At 44.0% G+C, this 17,986-nt stretch overlaps 1 protein-coding gene across 2 annotated transcripts in view; it reads right to left on the bottom strand.

The window, feature by feature from the left end:
* The window catches only part of LOC110506865 (ADAMTS-like protein 3), a 249,991-nt gene that overhangs the window by 69,885 nt on the left and 162,120 nt on the right, over positions 1-17,986 (bottom strand). For both annotated transcript variants that reach the window (XM_036981198.1, XM_036981199.1), the window contains exons 16-17: positions 12,568-12,863; positions 11,397-11,529 (exon numbers count right to left, since the gene is read on the bottom strand). In XM_036981198.1, coding sequence (XP_036837093.1) covers positions 11,397-11,529; positions 12,568-12,863 — 429 coding nt within the window. The remainder of the gene's footprint in view (positions 1-11,396; positions 11,530-12,567; positions 12,864-17,986) is intronic.

Raw genomic sequence — 17,986 nt, 5'->3', positions numbered from 1 at the left:
AATTGTATTTGTGTGTTTGTGTGTATAACTGTGTGTGTGTGTTTGTGTGTATAACTGTATGTGTGTGTTTGTGTGTATAACTGTATGTGTGTGTTTGTGTGTATAACTGTATGTGTGTGTTTGTGTGTATAACTGTATGTGTGTGTTTGTGTGTATAATTGTATTTGTGTGTTTGTGTGTATAATTGTATTTGTGTGTTTGTGTGTATAACTGTATGTGTGTGTTTGTGTGTATAACTGTATGTGTGTGTTTGTGTGTATAACTGTATGTGTGTGTTTGTGTGTATAACTGTGTGTGTGTGTTTGTGTGTATAACTGTGTGTGTGTGTTTGTGTGTATAACTGTATGTGTGTGTTTGTGTGTATAACTGTATGTGTGTGTTTGTGTGTATAACTGTGTGTGTGTGTTTGTGTGTATAACTGTATGTGTGTGTTTGTGTGTATAACTGTATGTGTGTGTTTGTGTGTATAACTGTATTTGTGTGTTTGTGTGTATAACTGTATGTGTGTGTTTGTGTGTATAACTGTGTGTGTATAACTAACGGTATGTGTGTGTGTGTGTGTTTATAAAGCACCCTACAGCTGTTTCCTGTGTTCATCTATTACCACAGTAGAAGACAGTAAATCCCCCAGTAGATGAGAAACCGACTTCTCAATAGAGATACATCACTTTGGGAGCATTTCTCTGTGTTCTTCTTCTCTCAGAGAATATGTGGTGAGGCCCTGGTGTAGTGCTTCCCTCAGCAATCAATCAATTAATAATTTAATCATTAAATAAACCCATTCATCCGTCCATCCACCCATCAGTCCATCCACCCATCAGTCCATCCACCCATCAGTCCATCCGTCCATCCACCCATCAGTCCATCCACCCATCAGTCCATCCGTCCATCCAGCCATCCATCCATTGTTTCATAAACAATGAGAGAGAAACAACAGGTGTTGACTAACAGTGAAATACTTAGTTACAGGCCCTTCCCAACAACACAGAGAGAAACAACAGGTGTAGACTAACAGTGAAATGCTTAGTTACCGGCCCTTCCCAACAACACAGAGAGAAACAACAGGTGTAGACTAACAGTGAAATGCTTAGTTACCGGCCCTTCCCAACAACACAGAGAGAAACAACAGGTGTAGACTAACAGTGAAATGCTTAGTTACCGGCCCTTCCCAACAACCCAGAGAGAAACAACAGGTGTAGACTAACAGTGAAATGCTTAGTTACGGGCCCTTCCCAACAACACAGAGAGAAACAACAGGTGTAGACTAACAGTGAAATGCTTAGTTACGGGCCCTTCCCAACAACACAGAGAGAAACAACAGGTGTAGACTAACAGTGAAATGCTTAGTTACGGGCCCTTCCCAACAACACAGAGAGAAACAACAGGGGGACTGCAGAGGGGGCACGCCACCATCCACATCGACGGGACCACAGTGGAGAGGGTGAAAAAGCTTCAGATAAGTGACCATCTGAAATGGTCCACCCACACAGACAGTGTGGTGAAGAAGGAGCAGCAGTACTCTTTAACTTTTAGATCAGTGTGTGTAGTTGTGTATTGTTAGATATTACTGCACTGTTGGAACTAGGAACACAAGCATTTCGTTACACTGGGAATAACATATGTGACTAATACAATTTGATTGGATATGTGATGAGTCAAAAGGGTCCATGAAGATAGTTAAATAGTTAACCAAATAGCTCCCTGGACTAACTATTTATCAGTCTTATGGCTGACGCCTCGATCACACCGACAGCGGTATTGTGCAAAATGGTACGCATTATCACCTCGATATGTGAGCAACAATAGTTCAACATTCACCTTCTGCTACCATTTCTGTCAAGCCGTCTACGCAGACAGTTTGATGAAATACGTTTGATAAATCCAAGGTATGCAGCACACAGAACGCACTGCAACAACTGCCTCTGCAACACAATGCTGCAAGGCAAACGCAGCGTTCCATTGGGAATGAATGTACTTCTGGGGTACCAAAACGCTGTAGGAGAGAGATGGTGACTGCGTCCCCAATGGCACCTATTCCTTATGTAGTGCACTACTCCTGACCAGGGCCCATAGGGTGTCATTTGGAACACAATCACGGTGCCTTCATCCACCGTCTTATGTAAGAGTGAGACAGCAAAAGAGGAAAGTGTTTATCTAAGAGGTCTATTTTAAGAGCTCCCGGATAACTGATGAGAATACCGTACCATCTTAGTACCTCAGAGACAACACTCCCAGGGCTTTGTTCTGACTGGGATCACAAGTATTTTTGTGCATCCCAAATGGCACCCTATTCCCTGTATAGTGCACTACATTTAACTAGGGCCCATAGGGCTCTGGTCAAGAGTTGTGCACTATGTAGGGAACAGTGTGCCAGTTGGGATGCAGTCTTTGAGACGTCTGTATTTATAAGATCATAAAAAGCACAGCAGTCTTCTACTCTGCAATAACCATCATCTTCATGAAACAGAAACCTGGATCCAGCCGACCACAAGAGAAGATCTACTGCTCGACAAAACCTGCCATGAAAGTAGTTATTCTACTCTAAATGGTACGTTTATTTCTGCTTTAGTTCTGTTTTTATGCATTATGATAAAACACTGCTCTTATTAGTGTCAATAAAACGAGTTGATCTTAATCAAGATCAGCTTTTTCCTGAACGCAGCGAACACTAGCCCTCTGAGCCAGCTGTCCTGCTGCCTTTGGGTTAGTGAACAATCTGTGATGTGTGTGTGTGTGTGTGTGTGTGTGTGTGTGTGTGTGTGTGCTTGACTCTCATCAACTTCTCTCTTAATGAGAGCACAGTCTGACTAGCCATTTAGAATCAATCAGAGACTTTTCCTTGAACAATAACCAGGTTCCTGCCTCTTTTGCTCAAACACACACACACACACACACACACACACACACACACACACACACACTCTCTCTCTCTCTCAGTTTCTCTCTCTCTCTCTTGTTACGACCATTCAATGTTAGTCACAGATATAACCATACACTACCCTGCAGACCATATTTTACAGGTTAGCTAGACTCATATCCTTGAGCATGTGTCCCAAGAGAAACAGACCAAGAAAAATAAATGTACCCGTTATAGCGCCATTGTGTGGTCGATGTCAATTTTCCTGCATATTTCCAGTCCTCACAGTGTTCGGAACATGTGTACCAAGTTCCATTACAATACCAATATCCGTGACTGATTTATAAGCATTTATGTGACAGACCACGCCCACGTGAATGTTTATTTGTCAGTTGCGGCAATGTTGTTTGACGTACTAACATGGATTATAATGTGCTTACAGACCTTGGTCTATAGATTTCAGATATCACGTTTGGTGAAGATCGAGTCATTCAGTGCCAGAGGAGAAGTGTTTTAAGTGTTTTTCACAAAATTAAAAATTGTGGAAAATCCATCATAATGAATTTGATGGGTTCTTGAGGCAAGTTTGTTATGTGTGATGAGAGGGAAATATGTATAACATTTCATGACTCTAGGTCACACAGGATGCGGGGGCTGACCTTTCAAAGTTTGCATTTCCAATCGCTTGTTATAGAGCCACTATGTGGCCAATCCGCATGGATTTGCATGAGAGGGTGTGGCTCTTGGGCCTTTACCATGTGGCTAAATTACACAATCCTGGGCTTTTTCATCTCACAGGAATTAGAATGTTTTCACCAAAACAGCAGAAAAAGGAACATAATAATAACAATAAGGAAGTGGAACAAATACAAGAGAGTTTCACCAGCTTCACAGCTTGAACACCAAATAATAAAAGATAAGAATACTAACAAAGTAAACAGCTCAGTAGAACAGAATAAACATGTTAACATCAGTATAATACAGGAAGGGATCATTTATAGTCCAATATTTACATGTGTTTTGGGGAAGGGGGGAAGTGTTTAAATGATGCAGTATAATAAGAGTCTGGTAGCAGCAGTTGTGATGTGTATGTAGCATGAATGTGTGTGTGTGTGTGTGTGTGTGTGTGTGTGTGTGTGTATGTGTGTGTGTGTGTATAAGTGAGTGCATGTGTGTGTGTGTATAAGTGAGTGCATGTGTGTTAAGGTGCAGAGAATCAGAGCAGGTGGTCAGTCCAGTTTAAGTGTTCAGCAGTCCGATAGCCTGTAGAAACTGTCTCTGAGCCTGTTGTTATCAGACCTCATGATCCGATACCGTCTGCCCGACGGGAAGGGAGAGAACAGCTTGTGGCTGGGATTTGTGGAGTCCTTGATGATGCTGTGTGCCTTCCTCGCACTGATTCAATTAGATTTTGTGGAATGCGTGGGAGTACGGTCCCTGTGATTTACTGGGCCTTGCAGTCATGGTCGGAGCAATTTCCATACCAGGCCATGATGCAACCAGTCAGGATGCTCTCGATGGTGCAGTGGTAGTATTTGGAGAGGACCCGGGGCGGCATGCAAATTTCTTCAGCCGCTTTAGGAAGTAGAGACGCTGTTGCGCCCTCTTGACAAGAGTGGTGGTGTTGTTAGTCCATGGCATGGTTGGTACCCACACTCTTACCAACCTCTCTATGCCCACTGTCCTAGTGCCACAGACTTGGGGTGTATCTCAATAGTGGGATTGAAGGGAAGGAGATGAAGGAAGGGGAGCCGCTTTAGACTATTGAGATACAAATGCTACTCCTGGCTGGTATGGGCTGTCACCCAAATCCCTGCCCACCTCCATGCCCACTGTCTGTGTGGCATCATAGGGCTGTCTGTGTGGGATCATAGGGCTGTCTGGGTGGCATCATAGGACTGTCTGTGTGGCATCATAGGACTGTCTGTGTTGTATGATAGGGCTGTCTGTGTGGCATCATAGGGCTGTCTGGGTGGCATCATAGGGCTGTCTGTGTGGCATCATAGGGCTGTCTGTGTGACATCATAGGACTGTCTGTGTGGGATCATAGGGCTGTCTGTGTGGGATCATAGGGCTGTCTGGGTGGCATCATAGGGCTGTCTGGGTGGCATCATAGGGCTGTCTGTGTGGCATCATAGGGCTGTCTGTGTGACATCATAGGGCTGTCTGAATGAACATGTCTTGCATGAGCTCAACTCTGGGGCCAGAGAGTCTACTGTGTTTCTGCAGTTGGAGAAACAACTTTACTCAGGTTACTGCTGAAGCCATTAGTAGTTGTTATGTCAGACCACAAACTCTAATTGTATTATTATTCAAGCCTCTCCACGATGCAGTAATCATCTAGATGTTTATTCTAAGTTTGATTCCACCATAGAAAACAGAAATGTATTTGCAATGTTTATCCTAACTTTAATTACAAAGATGAACCTCATTTCCAAGTTATTCTAATGTTGAATGAATTCTATTTTGTTTTTAGAAGCTGTGCTTCGCTCAAAAGGTATGTCTTCATCCCAAATGTCTCTCTAATCTCTATTTAGTGCATTTTGGGCCCTGGTCAAAAGTAGTGCACTATATAGGGAATAGGGTACAATTTGGGACTAAACCTATGTCTCTGAAGGAATGCATGGCTGACACTTAAATGATTTCATAACAAGTTTAAAAAAAACACTAGCTGAGACCTTGCCAGTGATATTGGAACCACCTGCATTCTGTGTATGTTAAAAACGACACAGTTCCATGGATTGTGATGGCAATTTGGGGCTTGGTTGGCTGATCCTTATCTTTAGGTCTGGATCTGGGCACTGCGTGTGTCGGCCTATCTGGGTCTGTGTGTGTTGGCCTGTCTTTCTCTGGGTACTGTGTGTGTCGGCCTGTCTTTCTCTGGGTACTGTGTGTGTCGGCCTGTCTTTCTCTGGGTACTGTGTGTGTTGGCCTGTCTTTCTCTGGGTACTGTGTGTGTCGGCCTGTCTGTCTCTGGGTACTGTGTGTGTCGGCCTGTCTTTCTCTGGGTACTGCGTGTGTCGGCCTGTCTTTCTCTGGGTACTGTGTGTGTCGGCCTGTCTGGGTCTGGGAACTGTGTGTGTCGGTCTGTCTGTCTCTAGGTACTGTGTGTGTCGGCCTGTCTGTCTCTGGGTACTGTGTGTGTCGGCCTGTCTTTCTCTGGGTACTGTGTGTGTCGGCCTGTCTTTCTCTGGGTACTGTGTGTGTCGGCCTGTCTTTCTCTGGGTACTGAGTGTGTCGGCCTGTCTGGGTCTGGGTATTGTGTGTGTCGGCCTGTCTTTCTCTGGGTACTGTGTGTGTTGGCCTGTCTATCTCTGGGTACTGCGTGTGTCGGCCTGTCTTTCTCTGGGTACTGCGTGTGTCGGCCTGTCTTTCTCTGGGTACTGCGTGTGTCGGCCTGTCTTTCTCTGGGTACTGCGTGTGTCGGCCTGTCTTTCTCTGGGTACTGTGTGTGTCGGCCTGTCTTTCTCTGGGTACTGCGTGTGTCGGCCTGTCTGGGTCTGGGTACTGTGTGTGTCGACCTGTCTGTCTCTGGGTACTGTGTGTGTCGGCCTGTCTGTCTCTGGGTACTGTGTGTGTCGGCCTGTATCTGGGTACTGCGTGTGTCGGCCTGTCTTTCTCTGGGTACTGTGTGTGTCGGCCTGTCTTTCTCTGGGTACTGTGTGTGTCAGCCTGTCTTTCTCTGGGTACTGTGTGTGTCGGCCTGTATCTGTCTCTGGGTACTGTGTGTGTCTGCCTGTATCTGTCTCTGGGTACTGTATGTGTCCGCCTGTATCTGTCTCTGCGTACTATGTGTCTGCCTGTATCTGTCTCTGGGTACTGTGTGTGTCTGCCTGTATCTGTCTCTGGGTACTGTATGTGTCTGCCTGTATCTGTCTCTGGGTACTATGTGTCTGCCTGTATATGTCTCTGGGTACTGTGTGTGTCTGCCTGTATCTGTCTCTGGGTACTGTATGTGTCTGCCTGTATCTGTCTCTGGGTACTATGTGTCTGCCTGTATCTGTCTCTGGGTACTATGTGTCTGCCTGTATCTGTCTCTGGGTACTATGTGTCTGCCTGTATCTGTCTCTGGGTACTGTGTGTGTCTGCCTGTATCTGTCTCTGGGTACTGTGTGTGTCTGCCTGTATCTGTCTCTGGGTACTATGTGTCTGCCTGTATCTGTCTCTGGGTACTATGTGTCTGCCTGTATCTGTCTCTGGGTACTGTGTGTGTCTGCCTGTATCTGTCTCTGGGTACTGTATGTGTCTGCCTGTATCTGTCTCTGGGTACTATGTGTATGTCTGTATCTGTCTCTGGGTACTGTGTGTGTCTGCCTGTATCTGTCTCTGGGTACTGTATGTGTCTGCCTGTATCTGTCTCTGGGTACTATGTGTCTGTCTGTATCTGTCTCTGGGTACTGTGTGTGTCTGCCTGTATCTGTCTCTGGGTACTGTATGTGTCTGTCTGTATCTGTCTCTGGGTACTATGTGTCTGCCTGTATCTGTCTCTGGGTACTGTGTGTGTCTGCCTGTATCTGTCTCTGGGAACTGTGTGTGTCTGCCTGTATCTGTCTCTGGGTACTGTGTGTGTCTGCCTGTATCTGTCTCTGGGAACTGTGTGTGTCTGCCTGTATCTGTCTCTGGGAACTGTGTGTGTCTGCCTGTATCTGTCTCTGGGAACTGTGTGTGTCTGCCTGTATCTGTCTCTGGGTATTGTGTGTGTCTGCCTGTATCTGTCTCTGGGTACTGTGTGTGTCTGCCTGTATCTGTCTCTGGGTACTGTGTGTGTCTGCCTGTATCTGTCTTTGTCTGATGGTCTGAGAACCTGTCCTCTCTCAAATGACATTCACCTCTGCCAGAACACCTACATTCCCTCTCCAATTCCCTATAGAGTGCACTTATTTTGTTCCCTATAGAGTGCACTTATTTTGACCAGCAAGTAGTGCACTACATAGGGAATAGGGTGCCATTTACGACACAGCCTTAGTGTGCAGCAGGCCTTGTCAGAAGGGAAACAAACAACCAGATGCCTAAATAAGACAGTGAAGGAAAGGTTTCAGTTAGAGGGACACGGAGAGGAGAAAACAGTTAGGCTGTGCTTCCACTGTGTTTACCTCGGCTTCACATTTACAACAGGATGTTGTTACAGGAACAGAAACATCCGATTGGTCGCTAACAAACATCCTGGGTGACACAGGATGTTGGCTTTCACTGGACAATTTGGAATGGTGGGAGGAGTATGTTAATGTGTTTACGGGTAAGAGAAGGACACACAAACTAATGCATGCATGCACGCACGCCGGCACGCACACACACACACGGCCGTAACACATCTGGTCAAGAGGAACACCTATGTGAGAATGCTGTTCATTGACCAAGTTCAGCATTCAACACTATTGTTCCCTCCAAGCTTGACACCAAGCTCAAAGGCCTGGGTCTGAACACCACCCTCTGCAACTAGATTCTGAACTTCATGTCAAGCAGACCACAGGCTGTGAGGATTGGCAACAACATCTCCTCCACACTGACTCTTAACACAGGGGCCCCCCAGGGGTGTGTCCTCACTCCTCTGCTGTACTCCCTGTTCACCCATGACTGTGTGGCGACACCCACTCCATCATCAAGTTTGCTGACCACACCACAGTTGTAGGCCTGAGTCAGCCTATAGGGATGTGAGTGAACTGGCAGGACAACAAGCTCTCCCTCATTATCAGCAGAACAAAGGAGTTTATTGTCAACTTCAGGATGCAGATGAGGGAACACGCCCCGATCCACATCATCGGCACTGCAGTAGAGAGAGTCAGCAGTTTTAGCTCCCTCCACGTCCACCTCACCAAAGACTTGACATGGACCAACAACACCACCGCTCTTGTTAAGAGGGCACAACAGGATCTTTACTTCTTAAGGCAGATGAAGAAATTCAGCGTGCCACCCGGATCCTCTCCAAATACTACCACTGCACCACCGAGAGCATCCTGACCGGTTACCTCACAGCCTGGTATGGGAATGGCTCTGTCTACGACTGCAAGGCCCTCCAGCGGGGGGTGAAGATGGCCCAGTACATCACTGGGGTGTGTTCCCACCCATCTAGTACATCTACTTGAAATGGTGCCTGAGGAAGACAGTTTCTATCTACAGGTATGGTGAACACTTGAACTGGACTGACCATTTGCACTGACTTTCTGCACCTTTGCACTTACATCACAATTGCTGCTAACAGACTTGTATTTACTAATGCTAATACTGCACAATTTAAACACTTGCCCCCCAATCCCCCCCTTCCCCAATACATGTGTAAATATTGTACTAGAATATGTGCCTTCCTGTATTATACTTATGTTAAAATGCTTATTTCTATTCCACTGAGCCGTTTACTTAATGTTAGTAGTCTTATATTGTATTATTGGTTATTGTTGTTGCAGTGTGGAGAAGCAACCTGAAAGTTAGCATTTCATTGTGTATCCTGTTCATACAACTAATCAAACTTAAAACTTGAAAAACACACGCACAAACAGGAGCATGCTAATGAGCGTGCATCTTTGCATGACAACAGAAGATGGTTCCTGGCAGTATCGATAATTAGTCAAACATAGAATGTAAATGAGTTGTTGTGATTAGAGGTCGACCGATTAATCAGAATGGCCGATTAATTAGGGCCGCTTAATTAGAATGGCCGATTAATTAGGCCCGATTAATTGGGGCCGATTAATTAGGGCCGATTTCAAGTTTTCATAATAATCGGAAATCTGTATTTTTCCATGCCGATTTAAAAAAAAAAATGTTTTACATCTTTATTTAATCTTTATTTAACTAGACAAGTCAGTTAAGAACACAGTGTTATTTTCAATGACAGTCTAGGAACGGTGGGTTAACTGCCTTGTTCAGGGGCAGAACACCAGATTTTTACCTTGTCAGCTCTGGGATTCAATCTTGCAACCTTACAGTTAACTAGTCCAACGCACTAACCACCTGACTCATGAGGAGCCTGCCTGTTACGCGAATGCAGTAAGAAGCCAAGGTAAGTTGCTAGCTAGCATTAACCTTATCTTATAAAAAACAATCAATCAATCAATCATAATCACTAGTTAACTACACATGGTTGATGATATTACTAGTTTATCTAGCGTGTCCTGCGTTGCATATAATTGATGCAACGCTGGGGGATGATTTAACAAAAGCACATTTGCGAAAAAAGGACAATCGTTGGACGACTGAACCTAACCATAAACATCAATGCCTTTCTTAAAATCAATACACAGAAGTATATATTTTAAAACCTGCATATTTAGCTAAAATAAATCCAGGTTAGCAGGCAATATTAACTAGGTGAAATTGTGTCACTTCTCTTGCGTTCATTACACGCAGAGTCAAGGTATATGCAACAGTTTGGGCAGCCTGGATCATTGCGAACTAGTTTGCCAGAATTTTACGTAATTATGACATAACATTGAAGGTTGTACAATGTAACAAGAATATTTAGACTTAGAGATGCCACCCATTAGATAAAATACAGAACGGTTCCGTATCTCACTGAAATAATAAATGTTTTGTTTTCTAAATGATAGTTTCCGGATTTGACCATATTAATGACCAAAGGCTCGTATTTCTGTGTGTTATTGTGTTATAATTAAGTCTATGATTTGATAGAGCAGTCTGACTGAGCGATGGTAGGCACCAGCAGGCTCGTAAGCATTCATTTAAACAGCACTTTCGTGTGTTTTGCCAGCAGCTCTTTGCAAGCACAGCGCTGTTTATGACTTCAAACCTATCAGCCTAATGGCTGGTGTAACCGATGTGAAATGACTAGCTAGTTAGCGGGGTGCACGCGAATAGCGTTTCAAACGTCACTCGCTCTGAGACTTGGAGTAGTTATTCCCCTTGCTCTGCAAGGGCCGCGGCATTTATGGAGTGATGGGTAACGCTGCTTCGAGTGTGGCTGTTGTCGATGTGTTCCTGGTTTGAGCCCAGGTAGGGGCGAGGAGAGGGACGGAAGCTATACTGTTACACTGGCAATACTAAAGGGCCTATAAGAACATCCAATAGTCAAAGGTATATGAAATACAAATGATATAGAGAGAAATAGTCCTATAAAAACTATATTAACTACAACCTAAAACCTCTTACCTTGGAATATTGAAGGTCTCATGTTAAAAGGAACCACCAGCTTTCATATGTTCTCTTGTTCTGAGCAAGGAACTCAAACGTTAGCTTTTTTACATGGCACACGTTGCACTTTTACTTCTCCAACACTTTGTTTTTGCATTATTTAAACCAAATTGAACATGTTTCATTATTTATTTGAGGCTAAATTTATTTGTATTGATGTATTATATTAAGTTAAAAATAAATGTTCATTCAGTATTGTTGTAATTGTCATTATTACAAATAAAAAATAAAAAAAAATTGGCCAATTAATAGGTATCGGCTTTTTTTTGGCCCTCCAATAATCGGTATCGGTGTTGAAAAATCATAATCGGTCAACCTCTAGTTGTGATTGGCCTGAACTTCAACCCAGCCAGCCAGTCAGCAGAGGATTGCCTAATGTGTGTTAGATTCTCACCTTGGGGGACACGGCTCGGGGTTGCAGATGCGGCCCATGACTGGAGGGCGGCTAGAGGGGTCACAGAGAGAATCGTCAACCTCCTCTCCTCCTCTCTCCCGGCTCACACACCTGACCACTGCTGTCTGTCTCCCTGGGCGAGAGGGGGAACAGAGTTAGAGAGAGAGAGGAGGAGGGGGGGCAGGCTGAGAGAGAGAGAGGGTGGGTGGTTTAGGTGGAGAATGAAAAGGTGACCAAAAACAGAGAACAACAGAGAGGGGAGCTGAGAGAGGGCGAGTTGAGAGCGGGAGAGCTGAGAGAGGGCGAGCTGAGAGAGGGAGAGCTGAGAGAGGGAGAGCTCAGAGAGGGAGAGCTGAGAGAGCGAGAGCTGAGAGAGCGAGAGTTGAGAGAGGGAGAGCTGAGAGAGGGAGAGCTGAGAGAGCTGAAAGAGGGCGAGCTGAGAGAGGGAGAGCTGAGAGAGGGAGAGTTGAGAGAGGGAGAGCTGAGAGAGGGAAAGCTGAGAGAGGGAGAGCTGAGAGAGGGAGAGCTGAGAGTGAGATAGTAGGGTTAGAGAAACAAAGAGGTCACACATGATAATGGACCTATATTCATACAGTTTCTTGACTGTTTGGCTCACTAATTATCACTAGACAGTCAGGGAGCGCTGAAAATTCCCTGATGGATAGAGGACTATGTTTTGCAAAATTGTATGGCAAGGAAATATAAGCAATTTTCACTGTGGCCTTCTGAACTGCATTAAAGAACAAATGTGGCCCCCGGGGGGAAATGAGTTCGACACTCCTGACCTCCTGTTTATGACTATGAGAATCCCAGCCTGTATAAAATAAATATGAAACTTTAATAAGAAAGCCATCTCACAGGGTAATAGTGAAGGAGTTATTTGAGTAATTACCAGATTTATCATGTAGACAAGGATGTTGCATGTTTGGGATAATGCTAGAGTACAACCCTTTTTAGTAGTGTTTGGAATTTAGGATTATACCCAGGGTAATGTTTAGGATAATGTTTGTTTAAATGTTTGGGAATATGTTTTGTATGACCTTTTGGGATAATGTGGCAGTATTATTTCAGATAATGTTTGGGAAAATATGTTTGGTATGATGGTTGGGATAACAATGTTACAATGTTAGGTACAACGTTTAGGTTTCGTTGAAGCACCGGTGCAGCTCACCTGTAGCACAGGAGGCCGAGCAGCCACTAAAGCCCCTGTAGTCCCAGTGGTGGGGCTCCTCACCCTGGGTGTGAGGGCCTTGAGGATCCTGGAGGTCAGGAGAGAAGCCTGGGCCTAGAGTACAGGCTCCCCCATCGCAGGGCCTCTCCAGCTGGGGCCGCTCTTCACCGCACTCCTCCTCGGGCAGGTCCACCTCCGTCTGGGTGAAGGAGAGGAGGACACGACACTTCAGCTCCCGTGTCTGTTTGCCGAGCCCACAGGTGACGCTGCAGGGAGACCACGACCCTGGGATTAACCTGGAGAGTACACACAGAGAGGAAGACTCAGCGAATGGAGTTAGGTAACACTGAGATGAACACGGATGAAATTGTATATGTCAGTTTTTGACCGTCAAAAGTCAAATGCATCTCTACTTTTTTCATAAGAATTAAGTCGTTTCATACAACAAATAAAAAAACTGACATTTGTATGTTTTTTTTCCAAAAGAACCTTCAAAGAATCTCCTGTATACAGTGCCTTTGGAAAGTATTCAGACCCCTTGACTTATTCCACATTTTGTTAGGTTACAGACATATTCTAAAATGTATTAAATCGTTATCTTCCCTCATCAATCTACACATAATACCCTATAATGACCAAGCAAAAACAGGGGGGGCGTTGCTGCACAACTATTTTCAGGTCTCTCCAGAGATCTTTGATTGGGTTCGGGCTCTGGCTGGGCCACTCAAGGACATTCCTGAGACATGTCCCGAAGCAACTCCTGCGTTGTCTTGGCTGTGTGCTGAGGGTCGTTGTCCTGTTGGAAGGCGAACGTTCACCTTATTCTGAGGTCCTGAGCGCTCTGGAGCAGGTGTTCATCAAGGATCTCTCTGTACTTGGCTCTGTTAATCTTTGCCTCAAGCCTGACTAGTCTCCCAGTCCCTGCCGCTGAAAAACACCCACACAGCATGATGCTGACACCACCATGCTTCCTCCATACATGACGCTTGGCATTCAGGCCAAAGAGAATCTTGGTTTCATCAGACCAGAGAATCTTGTATCTCATGGTCTGAGAGTTTTTAGTTGCCTTTAGGCAAACTCCAAGTGGGTTGTCATGTGCCTTTTACTGAGGAGTGGCTTCCGTCTGGCCACTCTACCATAAAGGCCTGATTGGTGGAGTACTGCAGAGATGTTTGTCCTTCTGGAAGGTTCTCCCATCTTCACAGAGTAACTCTAGAGCTCTGTCAGTGTGACCATCGGGTTCTTGGTCAGCTCCCTGACCAAGGCCCTTCTCCCCGATTGCTCAGTTTGGCCGGGAGGCCAGCTGTAGGAAGAATGATGGAGGTCACTGTGTTCTTGGGGACCTTCAATGCTGCAGAAATGTTTTGTTAACCTTCCCCAGATCTGTGCCTCGACACAATCCTGTCTCAGAGCTCTACGGACACTTCCTTCCACCGCATAGCTTGGTTTTTGCACTGACATGCACTGTAAACTGTGGGACCTTATATAGACAGGTGTGTGCCTTTCCAAATCATGTCCAATTCATTTAATTTACCACAGGTGGACTCCAATCAAGTTGTAGAAACATCTCAAGGATGATCAATGAAAACAGGATGCAGCTGAGAAACATTTTGAGTCTTATAGCAAAGGGTCTGAATAATTATGTAAATAAGATATTTCTGTTTTTTAACATTTGTAATACATGTACAAACATTTCTAAATGCCTGTTTTCACTTTGTCGTTATGGGCTATTGTGTGTAGATTGCTGAGGATTTTTTTTATGTAATCCATTTTTGAATGAGGCTGTAACGTAACAAAATGCAGAAAAATGAAAGGGGTCTGAATACTTTCCAAAGGCACCGTATGGTTCTAACTAGAACCCTCTATGAAGGATTCTACCAATAACCATCTTATAATCTAAAGGTTCTTCCTAGAACCATCTGTGAAGGGTTCTAAATCAAATCAAACCAAATGTATTTATATAGCCCTTCTTACATCAGCTGATATCTCAGAGTGCTGTACAGAAACCCAGCCTAAAACCCCAAACAGCAAGCAATGAAGGTGTAGAAGTTCTCTACCGAGAACCTTTTTATCTTTGGGGGGGTTCTTCCTATAACCCTCCATGAACAGTTGCACTAACCTTATTAGACTTTAACATGTAATTCGTTTTGACAATACATTGCATGTATCATAAGGCCTTTATGTGAGGGCCTAGTTATACCCTAACACAGCGGTGTTAGGAACATCCTGGTTTACAGGCCACATCAGGCCTGCAAGTCACATTAAACTGGCATTATATTAGAATCCAGCCAGAGTTAGGAGATCCTGCAACCTGCATTCAGAATGAATGCCAGGGTTGGGAAGATTGAATACTGAGACTAACTCAATCATCTAAACAGGAACAACCATCTCAGTAACGGGTGCAATAAATCACATTACAAACATATTGGATTCGTTTAGAAAACTGTATGTTATTTATTTCTGTGTAGCATAAAATGTATCAACCAAGCAATGCACATGCAAAAACATAGATATTACAGTAAAACAAACAATTCCGAAAATCTCGCTGCAATAGAGCATGCTGGGAAATAGTATATATGGTTCTATGTAGAACACTTCTTCCCTCCCAAAGAATCATCAAAGAACCCTTTGCCTTACAAAGAACCCTTGTCTTCCAAAAAGGGTTATTTTGATCAAACCAGTTCTTGGTAGAACCCTATCCCTCCGGAAAAAACACTTTTAGAACTATTTTTTTCTAAGACTTGTAGGAAAATCATGCCATTTGGAATGCAGACTAACACTGAATGACAGACACTTTCTGGCTCAGCCAACCTAACACAGACTGAAGTCCTAAGCTGTACTCTGACATACATTTTGGAACTATGTTTTCTAAGACTTGTAGGAAAATCATGCCATTTGGAATGCAGACTAACACTGAATGACAGACACTTTCTGGCTCAGCCAACCTAACACAGACTGAAGTCCTAAGCTGTACTCTGACATACATTTTGGAACTATGTTTTCTAAGACTTGTAGGAAAATCATGCCATTTGGAATGCAGACTAACACTGAATGACAGACACTTTCTGGCTCAGCCAACCTAACACAGACTGAAGTCCTAAGCTGTACTCTGACATACATTTTGGATAGATAGTATATTTCAGTGAAAGAACAATCTTTTACATTTGGAGTGTGTTGTATCTATACTCAGCGGGGAGGGAGGTAGAGAGGTGGGAAAAGAGAAGGAGAGACAGAAAGAGAAAGAAAGAGAGAGAATGAAGAATGAAAAAAAGAACATTTCTTCCTAAACAAAATAAATGTTTGAAGTGACAGAAATCAGATCGTGACAATATTCATGTCTTGTATTTTTCTGATGCTTATAAAGGTAATGTCATTCCAGTGGGTTTGTGAAAGTAGTTACATTTGTCCAATCGTCCCTCAAAGCCAGATGAGAAAGTCAACACACACACCCTGGTCCCGCTGTCTAAAAATTCTTCTAGCGCTTGGGATTCCGTTTTATGGGACCTGCTATTCCCTCACAGCCGTAGTGTGTCATGTTTGGACCGGTGTGTTGTGTGTGTGTGTGTGTGTGTGTGTCTGTGTGTGTGTCTGTGTGTGTGTGTGTGCGCATGTCTGTCATGTTTAGACTGTGTCATTAAGAAAGATCATGATGATGTCAGAATGTAAATGAAAATGGAGAAAACAGACTCTTCTATGTACGGGGGTGAATGACTGATGTAAAGTGCTTTACTTCCAAAGACGTCGGGAACTAATGAGGGTGAATGAGGTGGTGGGGAAGCTGTGTGTGTGTGTATGTGTATCTGTGTATGTGTGTGTGTGTGTGTGTGTGTGTGTGTGTGTGTGTGTGTGTGTGTGTGTGTGTGTGTATGTGTATATGTGTTAATGTGTATCTCTGCGTGTGTGTGTGTGTGTGCATGTCAAATCATATCAAATTTTATTTGTCACATACACATGGTTAGCAGATGTTAATGCGAGTGTAGCGAAATGCTTGTGCTTCTAGTTCCGACAATGCAGTAATAACCAACGAGTAATCTAACTAACAATTCAACTAACTACTACCTTATACACACAAGTGTAAAGGGATAAAGAATAGGTACATAAAGATATATGAATGAGTGATGGTACAGAACGGCATAGGCAAGTTGCAGTAGATGGTATCGAGTACAGTATATACATATGAGATGAGTAATGTAGGCTATGTAAACATATAAGAGTGGCATTGTTTAAAGTGGCTAGTGATACATGTATTACATAAAGATGGCAAGATACAGTAGATGGTATAGAGTACAGTATATACATATGAGATGAGTAATGTAGGGTATGTAAACATTATATTAAGTGGCATTGTTTAAAGTGGCTAGTGATACATTTTTTACATCAATTTTCCATTATTAAAGTGGCTAGAGTTGAGTCAGTATGTTGGCAGCAGCCACTCAATGTTAGTGATGGCTGTTTAACAGCCTGATGGCCTTGAGATAGAAGCTGTTTTTCAGTCTCTCAGTCCCTGCTTTGATGCACCTAGTTTTCCCCTGGTGATGCGTTGTGCAGACCTCACCACCCTCTGGAGAGGCTTACGTTGTGTGTGTGTGTGTGTGTGTCTGCAAGGGGTGTGGGAGATGTCTGTGAGTGTGTGTGTAAGAGAGTGTGTGTGGGTGTGTGAGCCTCTAGACCTGACAGATCCCAGGGTGTGTGTGTCAGTACTAACAGGACCACAGCAGCAGGCCATAATCACATGCTCATCACCAACAGAGGAAGGAGAGGAAACCCACCAGGACATTAGCACAGACCTGTGGATAAGCTCTGGCGGTATGTGTGTATATGTGTGAGTTATCAGGCCCGTGATAAGGGCTTGTGTTGGAGACATCCGGACCGCCATGCTCAGTGACTCAGCCTCTACACATGCACGCATGCACACACACACCACCGGAATCCTGGAGTGTTCTCCTATATATAGCAACATGAGTAACTGCGGAAAAGGAAAGTCTAAAAGGGAAGTCTGTCTCTGATAGGGGTTAGGCACTACAGCGGTAATACGAGACAAGTTATCAAGGGAAACAAGTCAATCAGGCAACCCTTTGCTCAGACTATACTGAGGGTTGCCAGATCTGCTGTGTTCCTGATAAGTTGTTCAACTACTGCTGGGTCTCTCTCTCCTGTGAACTCTTAACCTTTTACAGCGGTGGGCTAAATCAGGGTCACACAGAGTGTTTCTTGGTAGTCTTATACAATTCTACTTTGAAACAAAAGTATAGACACCTGTACCATGTCAGATATAGATTTGAAATGTATTAAATGTTGAGTTTGCATCCCAATATTACACTTTATACACATCACAGACGACTGAAATATAACAAAACTGTTTGACATAGAAACACCGGATTTTATGTGTTTAAAACAAATTATGTTAAATAATTATGAA

This window comes from Oncorhynchus mykiss, chromosome 6 (genome assembly GCF_013265735.2).
Source record: "Oncorhynchus mykiss isolate Arlee chromosome 6, USDA_OmykA_1.1, whole genome shotgun sequence".
In the NCBI taxonomy this organism is placed as follows: Eukaryota; Metazoa; Chordata; class Actinopteri; order Salmoniformes; family Salmonidae; genus Oncorhynchus; species Oncorhynchus mykiss.
Note: the sequence above shows the minus strand (reverse complement) of the source record. Positions and strands in the feature narration are given on the sequence as shown.